At 38.8% G+C, this 10399-nt stretch overlaps 1 protein-coding gene across 1 annotated transcript; it reads right to left on the bottom strand.

Moving 5' to 3' along the window:
* Nucleotides 1-334: 334 nt before the first annotated feature.
* LOC140851035 (thioredoxin reductase NTRB-like) lies at nucleotides 335-6570 on the bottom strand. The gene is made up of 2 exons (XM_073242365.1): nucleotides 5424-6570; nucleotides 335-725 (listed from the first exon to the last, which is right to left on the bottom strand). Exons 1-2 carry the CDS (start codon nucleotides 6493-6495, stop codon nucleotides 655-657), a joined length of 1143 nt encoding a protein of 380 aa, XP_073098466.1. The 5' UTR covers nucleotides 6496-6570; the 3' UTR covers nucleotides 335-654.
* Between the last annotated feature and the right edge of the window lie 3829 nt (nucleotides 6571-10399).

The raw sequence follows: 10399 nt of genomic DNA, 5'->3' as shown, positions 1-10399 counted from the left end.
TTTAGAATTCCTCATCCATTTGTAACTCGCCTGACAGTGGATGCTAAACCCTTCTGGTTGTCTGGGAGTCGTTCCTTATTTTTAGCATGTTTCATCCATTTATCTGAGATGATAGTGATATAGTTTATCACACTTGTTGAAAGAGAAATTCTAGGGCCCATGTGTCAATAATCAAAAGTAACAAAGCCATGAGCTGAAACCTTGTATCTTACTCATTCCTCATATCAAGGCATTTCCACAGAAGCATGAAATACACACAGAACCAGAGTAGTATTACGAGACTCAGAATAATGCTGCAGGTATCTTCCGAGCAGAGATGCAATGCAAACTGATAAAAGCAAACAATTCGGGATTTTTTATTTTTTATTTTTGCAACGTAGCTATTTTCATGAAAAAAATAATTCTTCAAGATACAATGACCTGCACTTGGAGGAACATCAACTTCTCAATATCCAAAAGTAAGTATCTGGACATGAGTCAACAGAACTTGGATGCTTAATCAAATTGTATAAATAAAAAAAATGAAAGCATCCATTGCTAAGACCTGGTAACAACTGCCGCAAGAAATCAGCAAGCAAATGCTGAGTCTTAAAGATTAGCCTTTGCCACCACTGTTGGACTCTCTCGAGGGTTGGCAACATCATTAAAACATAGTCAATCGGTCTTTCCCTCCTGAGCTCCAATCTCCTGCAGGTAGTGTTCAGCATCCAAAGCCGCCATGCATCCTACCATGATTGTTGAACAGCAATATATTAGCTTAAACGCTGCAATGATTATTGGATATTGTAGGGAATGATAAATGCAGATTGCAGAATGTACGCACTCTTGCAGGTGTTTCAATGGAAAATTTATCAGAAATGGCGCTTAAAATTAACTAAATCAGATCCCAGAAGCATAGTACCATCTAACCTTCTAGCCTATAAATCTCCTTCACATTAGTCTATTTTTTTCACAAATCAATGGCATCACTTAGAAGAGCCAGGTATGTAAAGAACATTAATAGGGCTTGCGATCTATATGTGTACATTACAAGAGAAATACGTCTTACGCCTATGAATGCACGGTGGGTTTTTTTTTTTTTTTTTCATTAAACTTACCAGAGGATGTAGCTGTTCCAAGGGAAGACATCACATTCAAGTAAAAGAATAGCCAGAGGATAAGATAAGAACAAAGTGATAGTTCTAACGGCAAGAAAAAGTAAATGCTGTAAAAAAGAAATATTTATAGATAACATAGACTAGTTTTTTTGAAAATTATAATGTTAACACTATGATTCAAGAAAACTAAATTTGAAGAGAATATCACAAATGGAGGTTGAATAAGAGATGAAAAAAAGGCAAATATGCTCACAACAAAAGGCAATCCATTATAAGCACCAAGAAGATGAATTGGAGGAAGAAAATTGATGGTGGTGATGGAAAAAGTGGAGCAGGCTTTCGCAAAAAGAAATTGCTTTCAAATATTCTGTGTGGTATCCCTGCATTCTAGAAGGGAGGGTCATTCCTGCCTAATGCATGGGTCCCTGGTCTTGTTTGTGTAGCATTTGAAAATCACCAACCAGGAATTCATCTCTCAGCAACCTCCATAAAATGACATTTGTGGAACCACTTTGCCCATAAACATTGCATTGCTATGTGACCATCTCTTAGCAACTCAAAAGTACTAACACTTGTGCCATCTTTTTAGCCCAAGAGCATTGCTTCGCCTTGCTGCTATTTGCCAGAAATGCTAAGGTAGATTCTGATAAAGGATATTTCATAAAGCTTAATCCCTTCTCTCATAAGCTATACTGCAAGTCTTTTTTTTCTTTCTTTGGCTTCTTGTACTAGCAATATAGACGTGTCAATACTTGGATTGGCCCTATGACTTGATACTTTCCATGGAACTCTTCTTGAAAACTAGGATGCAAGGAAGCCCATCCAATCGGGATGAGGATTGGATTCAAAACTAGGTCATTTGTATCCAAGGTATAGTGACATTAACAACCGAGCTAGGTTGCACCCTAATACTCTCCATCGAAGAAAATCTTGGAAGTCATAGCTAAATTTTTGAATTTAAAATCTTCCTCGAAGAACAATCTCCATTTCCCAATAAAATGGAAAACTAAATAAATCATGCATCCTACTCATCACATTGATTTTCTGTAAAGTTAAAATAAAGTGCAAACCTGATCATGCCTAAATGTATCAATGCACTTTATCTTCCATTTTAAAGTAAGAAAAAACAAGATGTACCATTTTCGGACACTAAAATACAATACCAGATACACATGATATCAAGTTATACAGGGACAACAACCTTATAAAACCAGCACAACAATAGTATGCAATTCTTTACTTTCAGCAAAAAAAAAAAGGTATGCAATTCTTTCAAATATGAGCAGTCCATTACGGGGCTCTTGGGGGACCACATTGCCCAACCTTCCTTTTAACAAAAAATTACACGATACAGAGGATGATTTCCAGTCAAGCAAGCATAACTGGTGGTACCTTATAGCCAAATAGGAATCTACATATTGAGCCTGATATGGTACTATAGTTACCTTTCTTTTAAAATATGATTACTATAACCAAAAAGACATTTAGTAGATACAAAACATCCATCCCAAAAGATCATATAAGAGGGGGAAAATCTTTATCACGGTCACTGCGAAGCTGCCAGTTCAATGCAAAAGAAGCATGAAATGAGCAAAACAAAAATCACAATTAGCCATCCATAGCAGTGTCACAATATCTATAAAGAGATCTTAAATTAAAATTCATTAATAGTTTGGATTGGATGAATGAAGTGTTTTGATTACTCTCAAAAGGGCGTCACTTTCATCAAAAGGTTTCATATAAAAGGACATGCCAATTGCGTGCCATGTCAGAGGGAGACGAATAACCAAACAAGTCCAAAGAAGCGTGCAGGTAAAAATAATAGATCAGATAGAGTAATCAGTCTTATCTAAACTTCAATGGTTTGCCTATGCGTCTCTATGCGTGCCACCTTCCTCCTATACAGAAGGTCAGGGACAGCTACCCCGCAATAATAGAGCATAAGCTGTGCAGCTGTCTCATAAAGCAAACCTGACTACCAGTGCTGCTCATGAACCATGGAAAGTTCCTTGCTATTGTAATTATGGTGGTCATCATACCATTGGTTTTACAAGTAGTTCTTGTGGATCCAATAAGTGAACCAGGAACAAGAAAATAGAGGAAGACAGATGAACTGATACCAAAATATACTCAACACAATGAGTCACCATTTTCGTTTTGGTAAGACATGGCATAAAAAACCAGAGCAGCATCCAACATCATCTACCTGCTACAGCAATTACAACTCTTGTTCCATGGAGTACCATTCAAACGCAAAAGAAAGTTCTACAACCTTTACTAAAAGCCAAACAAAAGCTGCAAATGTCACAATGGCTGAGCTCACACTGAAACAATCCTAAATCTTCAGACAGCTGAAAATCCTTGGGCATTATTGTGACATGCTTGGCATGGAAGACATTAAGTATTTTCCAACAAATCCATCAGGTATGCCTCGATGACCTATTGCAGTGCAAGCATTGCACGTAATTGCAAATATCATGAAAGGCAACAGTACCAGGTTAGCAGTGGTGACTCCACAGTCACAGAGATAGACTTATGCTGACTTGCAAGCAGCCTACAGCAAAAGCCACCTCTGTCACCCTCTCGTCTTAGAAAAGGCTTTAAATCCAAGTGGGCCAATCCCCCACAAGAGGGAAAAGGAAACTAGGGAAAGGTTGAAGCATTGAGCAAAGGGCATGGAGAGATAGAACAGGGCTGAGAAGGGCATAACTCCATGAGGATATTTCTGGAAGTTTAACATATAGTTTTCAAGTTAAGGAAAAAAAATTGAGAGGCTGAATTTTCTTTTTATTTGTGTTGTTTGGAGTCCATCATTATTAGCCAACTCTTATGTGGGGATTTGGCATGGGAAGCTGTAATTGCTGTTTAGATTCCTCCACTGACAAACATATTAAGAGTCGAAATATCCATGTCAGCTATTGTGTGAACTAACAGTTCAACTTCTAATAGTAAATGTCATACTGTTCTATTCTGAAACCAATGCATACACCATACTATATGCATGGTGGATGCATAATATCACAAGCAAAATATATTTTCAAGAATGGAAAAAACTGGAGGAAAAATTTTGGAAAATATCAAAGCACATTGAAAATTTAATTTTAAATTCCAAGACATGATTATATTCGATATTATTTATTGTAAATGTTTACAATAACCCAATATCATTTCACTACAATCAGGGGATCAACAAAAATTTAATTATATATTTTGAGTCACAATATAACAGAATTTGACCACAGCTTTCCAAGATGAAACAATTTTCTATATCAAGTATAACCCTATTCTCAATTTAGGTAGACCAGACATGTCGGACGGCTATAAAATGACCCATGTGGGAGTTAAGGCAGACCCACAGTTCAAGTTAGACTATTGGTAATTGTAAATGAGAAGGCCTCATGAAATAATAAAATTGAGAAGGTGCACGGTACTTCCACAGGAGAGGATGAATTGGCAGGTCTACTTTCAGAACAAGATAGTCATGAAAAGTGGTGAAAGAAGGATGGCGGCGTGAAGTATACATTGTCAAGAAGTCTTATATGGGGAACCAGGAGCAGACAGACTCACTAACAGTTCTTTACTCCTTCCGTCAATGGATCACATTCTTACTAAAATGCAGGTGTCAGAGATAATTGAACTGTAATGAGGAAAAAGGGAATTTTTGGTTTGTCATCCATTTAGGGCTTTCAAACGAGAACAATGGCTTGTAATTTCAGGAAATATTGGTGGCAAATGATTTCCAGTTCTTCTAGTACTTCCCATGAAATATCTAAAATTTGGGTTGAGGACTGCACAGAGGATCAAGGATACAATCTGTTGCAGCAACGGTTAGATGTAGTTTCATAGCTGCAGAAGCTACCTTCATAGATGACAACTATGTCAACTTCCACAGCAAGTAGATCTGCACTTTAAGTCAGAACTTGATATGCCAAATACCATTGAGCAGAATAACTAGGAGACATGAAAAACAATCAGAAATTCAATGGTAAGCAGGATATCATTGAGCAGAACAACATTAAGATGGAAAATCTAACTAGATCAATACCAAGTTAGAGTGCATAAGATGATGTCAATCCACTCTCTGACCTGAAAACTTAAACTAAATAACATGGCTTCAATCACAAGCATAAGAAACAGGACCCGCTTAGCAAAGAAGCTCTAATATACAGATAGAATTGAACTCATCTTACAAATCCAAACTCAGGCTATTCATCGATAGAAACCATTCATTGAGCGAAACCCATTTTCCAAAAATTCCGTTTTTCACGGCATAAACTAGTACATCTGAACAAAGAAGTAATAAAAGTGAGATTTTTAAGCACAAACCTGTGCCAGCGGCGGTAATCGCCTGCCGATACTTCTTGTCCTGCACATCTCCGGCAGCAAACACTCCCTTCACGCTCGTCTGTGTGCTCCCGGGCTTCGTCACGATGTATCCGTCGGAGTCCAGCTCCAGCTGCCCCCCAAGGAACTTGGTGGCGGGCTCGTGCCCGATGGCGAAGAAGAGTCCGGAGACCTTGAGATCCGAGACCTCTCCGGTTACCACGTTCCTCACCTTCACTCCCCCCAGGGGCCCGTTCTCCCCCTCCCCGTAGGCCTCCACCACCTCCGAGTTCCAGATAACTTCGATCTTGGGGTTCCCAAGCGCCCTCGCCTGCATGATCTTCGATGCCCTAAAGGCGTCCCGGCGGTGCACGACATAAACCCTAGAGCCGTACTTGGTGAGGAAGTTGGCCTCCTCCATGGCGGAGTCGCCGCCGCCAACGACCGCAATGGGGCGATTCCGGAAGATGGGGGCGGCGCCGTCGCAGACGGCGCAGGCGGAGATGCCGCGGTTCCAGAAGTCGTCGGCTCCGGGGAAGTGAAGGCGGCGAGCGACGGCGCCGGTGGAGACGATCAGGGCGTCCGCCACGACGGTGGTGGAGGAGGAGAGGACACGGAAGGGGCGGACGGCGAGGTCGACGGCGGTGACGGTCTCGGAGAGGATGTGCGTGCCGAAGCGGATCGACTGGGCGCGGCAGCGGTCCATGAGCTCGAAGCCGAGGATGCCCTCCGGGAATCCGGGGAAGTTCTCGACGTCGGTGGTGGTGGTGAGCTGGCCGCCGGCGGCGATGTCGTTGGCCATCCAGCCCTCGAACATGATGGGCTTGAGCTCGGCTCGCGCGGCGTAGATCGCCGCCGTGTGGGCGGCGGGGCCGCTGCCGATGATGCAGAGGCGGGTGCGCAGGGTCGTGGGTGCGGCGGCATTGGAGTCGTCCATGGCGGAGGTGGAGAACGCCTTGGGAGGCGGTGGGGCGGCGGCGACGGCGGGGGAGGAGGGGATGGTGGCAGCGGAGGCGGCCCCGGCGAGGGAACGGGCTTTCCTGAAGAAGGCGGCGAACTTGGAGCGGAGGCTCATGGAAAAGATTTGAAGGAGAGAGAAGTTAAAATGTTGGTGAATATTCGGGCGCCTCTTTTGGTGGGCTTTGGATCCAAGGGTTGCTGTCTCCGTTGGGGGACCGCGTTTAGAATGAGGGCTTGGGCTTGGGCACGTTGGACTAACGTGGAGGTGTCCTGTTTTGGTGGGCCAAAACTTGAGGGTTTGTGGGTCAGGGTTACAAATGGTCCACGGTTTGCTAAGACCCGGAACTGAGGTTTCTTTCAGGGTTGTTAGGTTGTAGGGTTCACATCACTTCAGACTTGTTTAGACTCGATTAGTTTGAGTTCTGCTTTGTTTTTTGTTTAAGGTCCATTTTCAACGGTGGCAGAAAGGATTCACATGGCTCATGAGGGTCGGATTATTTGTTTAATGAATAGATTATATTCAAATATAAATTATTAATCTATTTAATAAATAAAGCTTCGTTTCAAGTTGATGAATTTTTGATCCGATCCATATCAAGCTGATCACCATCCCTAACTAAATATTATGGTGCCAATCATCCCACTCAGAATTAGTGAATATAGCATAGATGGGATGATGATATTTATTCTTTTTTTTTTTTGTTCCAATCAAATTATTAATAAAGATTATATTATCTGTTTAATAAATTGATCTAATTTAGTTTTAATTTTTGATCTATTTAATAAATAAATTAGATTTGAATTAATAAATTTTTGATCCAATCAATATCTAATCTGATCCAATCCGAACCAACTGTCATCCCAAAACTAAATGTCATGGTGCCAATCATCAACAACCTCATAAAATTAGTGAATTTAGCGGTGGTTGGACAGGTGTCATTTATTCTCCCTTTTTTTTTTTTTTTTGGTTCTAATCAAATGGCCATATTGATTAGACCAATCACAACAACAAGATGATCTAAGTGAAGAAAATGATGAGGATATGCCAGGAGAAACACATTTCGGTGCAAAATGTGCCTCGTATCGTAGCATAAAAGAATACATTATCTTTGATCATGACTTGGGCAAGCTATGCATCCAATTACATAAATGAGTCTTGGTCTCATGGAAATCTAATAATTGAAGCTTTGTGACCACAATGAATGTGAGATTCACACCAAGGTCCTGACTACAATTATTGAGATACTTCATCATCAAATTAGCTTACAACATTCCTTAATTGGACTGGGCCTTAGTTGCATGACCAAAATTAGATACATCCACATCGTTGGATGCTAGGGTAGCATAGCACCAATCTTTTTTTTTTTTTTTTGGTGATAAGACGGATGCATTATATTAAATTGAACATGAATAAATATATCTTCGAGAATCAAAAAATAAAATGCCTAAAAATTGATTAGGTAAATCAGCTATAGTGTCCCATAATATGGATCCTGAATGCTCAGCCACGAAAAAAGCTATCAAGTCCGACAGTGCTATTATCCTTTCAAAACACATGAAACTTTAACAATAGACATGGATCTCAATATTCTCTAACAATCCTATAATAATGGATATCGCCTACGATTATCAAAAAGCTCAGTTAACAACTGTTATAAAACTATCCTTCACCCAAATGTGTGAAGCTCGTAAACTGTAGATAACATATATTTACTAGTGTGAAATAAAACTCTAGCCAATTCACCAATTAGAATAAACCAAGTCTCTTTGTACCGGAAATAAAGCCTTTTGGAGATGGCTCTTCTTCTTGAGAAACAAACGAGTGGGATGTTAGCAAGGGAGCAAAAGAAATTTTGGGTTCCACAGCAACTCCTTTCCTTCTTTCTTGTCTTTTTTTTCTCCCAACTCGAGCAATAATGTTGCCTCCATATTTTCAGTCAAATGAGGACCTAATTCAAATATCAAATGGCTTCCAATTGCTCTTTAAAGTCTTCGACTACTAAATAGAAATTTATCGATCCCTGTTTTCTTCATAGAGAAGTACTGCTTTCTACTTATCTAGAATACCATTGTTCTTCTTTCCCAAAGATAAGGGTCCATCCTAACGTCTCACTAATGATGATTGAATGCCCCATAATCGGTCTGTTCCAAGTAATTACTACAGGAGGAGTTTTTCTCTTTTTGATGGCATTATCTCACACCACTTAATAAAAAATTTGAGCAAGTTAAGAGGTGGTTTTGAGTCAGAACTTTGGGTTATTAAATTTTTCTAGTAAAATTTGGGAGAAACAACCTTACTTGGGAATGAAAGTTATTATATACAAAAACGTAGATAGTTGTTCTCTTAATCTCTTTCATTCAAATTAATATTACTGTATGTTTAACATAAAAAGGATAACTAAAAGAATTTGAAGGCTATATTAATCACATGTTTTTCTCGTTAAACTGGTAGGATCTTGCCAAACTCCTTTTGGATTCCCAAAAATGGAGAAGGAAATGATTACTAGACTAATTCATAGAACATATGTATTGCATCAAAAATAAAAAAATCACGGAATATAACATGGGAAGGAGAGCAACAATAAAGGAACAAATGGAGAAGCAAGTGAAAATTTCTGATCTCCTACTCATTCAACTTTACACTTGCACCTCATAAACAACGAAAAAGCCTGGCCTCAAGCTCGGTGCTTCAACTCTGGCTTACCATGTTCTAAGCTAGTTCACAAAACCCAAAAAAGCGAACCAAGGCTCATCAAGAGCATTGCAAACAAGGTCAAAGCAAGGTACGTTCACATACGATAAAACATCATCCCTCCAAATGTCCTCATCATCCCTCCAAATGTCCTCATCCGGCACATATATGAATAATAATAATATCATTGTCATCATCACCACCATCATTATATATATATATATATATATATATATATATATATATATATATATATATATAAAAAGGATGGAGCCACTAAGAGGAAACATCTTTTGTGAGATCATTTGAAGGTTGTTGGTGATGGAACACAGAAGAATAGGGGATGGTTATACTAGCATAATTTAATAAAGGAGAAGGTTACAAAAATGTGAAAAGAGTGCTCATGTCCTTTCTTCCTCCCCAGACATCAACACCCTCGGCAATAAAAAAAACTGTGATGACTTTTTTATCACTCTTTCAGTCTCTTTCTTTTACACGGATAGCTAGTATTGCTTACAAGTGCCGTAAGTGAACATATGCTAATAGACAAATGATGCATCATCATTATCTCTACTTTATCTTTTCATCTAAAATTCTAGTCTAATTGTGAGAAGCACATTGATAATTTTTGACCCAAATAAGTTCTATACATAGCTTTGGCCATTCAAAGAATATAAACTCTCACTGTACACAAACTCTGTCAATCTCAGCCAACATATCCATAGATATCTACTTCAATCATCAAAAAGAAGTTAAGGGACTAGCTATTGAAGAATCCAATGGATAAAATATTATGAATCATCTAAATATGGAACAATATTCAATATATTTATTATGCATTTAATTTGTAATTTTTCTTTCATTTAGAGATACTTATTTTTTATATAGTTCGAAGATAAGCTTATGCTCGATTCTCTCTCTCTCTCTGTGCGTAGGGGTAGATTTGGATAAGATCGATCGGAGGCTTAGATCTGATCAGATTAAAATCAAACAATAGGGATCCTACATCAATAATCCAAACCATTAGATATACTACATTACCTCAAAACTACTTGCATACCAAAAATCACATGATTTAAAAATCTTTAGCTTATGCATTAAGTAATAAAAAAATATATCTAATTTAATTTTATTTAGATTATCCAATTTTGGACTGTTTGGTGCATAGGCTAAGACTCTTCAAATCATATAATTTTTTATGTGTAAACAGTTTTGAGATAGTAGATCATATTCAATAATTTGGATCATAAATGTAGAACTCCCGTTATAGAGTTTTGACCTAACTGACTCTGAGTTTAAATTTGATTGATCTTATCTAGTCTGAATA

This window comes from Elaeis guineensis, chromosome 8 (assembly GCF_000442705.2).
Source record: "Elaeis guineensis isolate ETL-2024a chromosome 8, EG11, whole genome shotgun sequence".
Taxonomy (NCBI): domain Eukaryota; kingdom Viridiplantae; phylum Streptophyta; class Magnoliopsida; order Arecales; family Arecaceae; genus Elaeis; species Elaeis guineensis.
The sequence above is the reverse complement of the archived record's forward strand: the minus strand, read 5'-3'. Positions and strand labels throughout refer to the sequence as shown.

Excerpts from the sequence above, each read along its gene's own strand:
- LOC140851035 (XM_073242365.1), bottom strand. The coding sequence starts at position 6,495 with ATGAGCCTCCGCTCCAAGTTCGCCGCCTTCTTCAGGAAAGCCCGTTCC. Across the intron at positions 726-5,423 it reads GATTACCGCCGCTGGCACAG|GATGCATGGCGGCTTTGGAT; the intron begins GTTTGTGCTTAA and ends CAATCATGGTAG.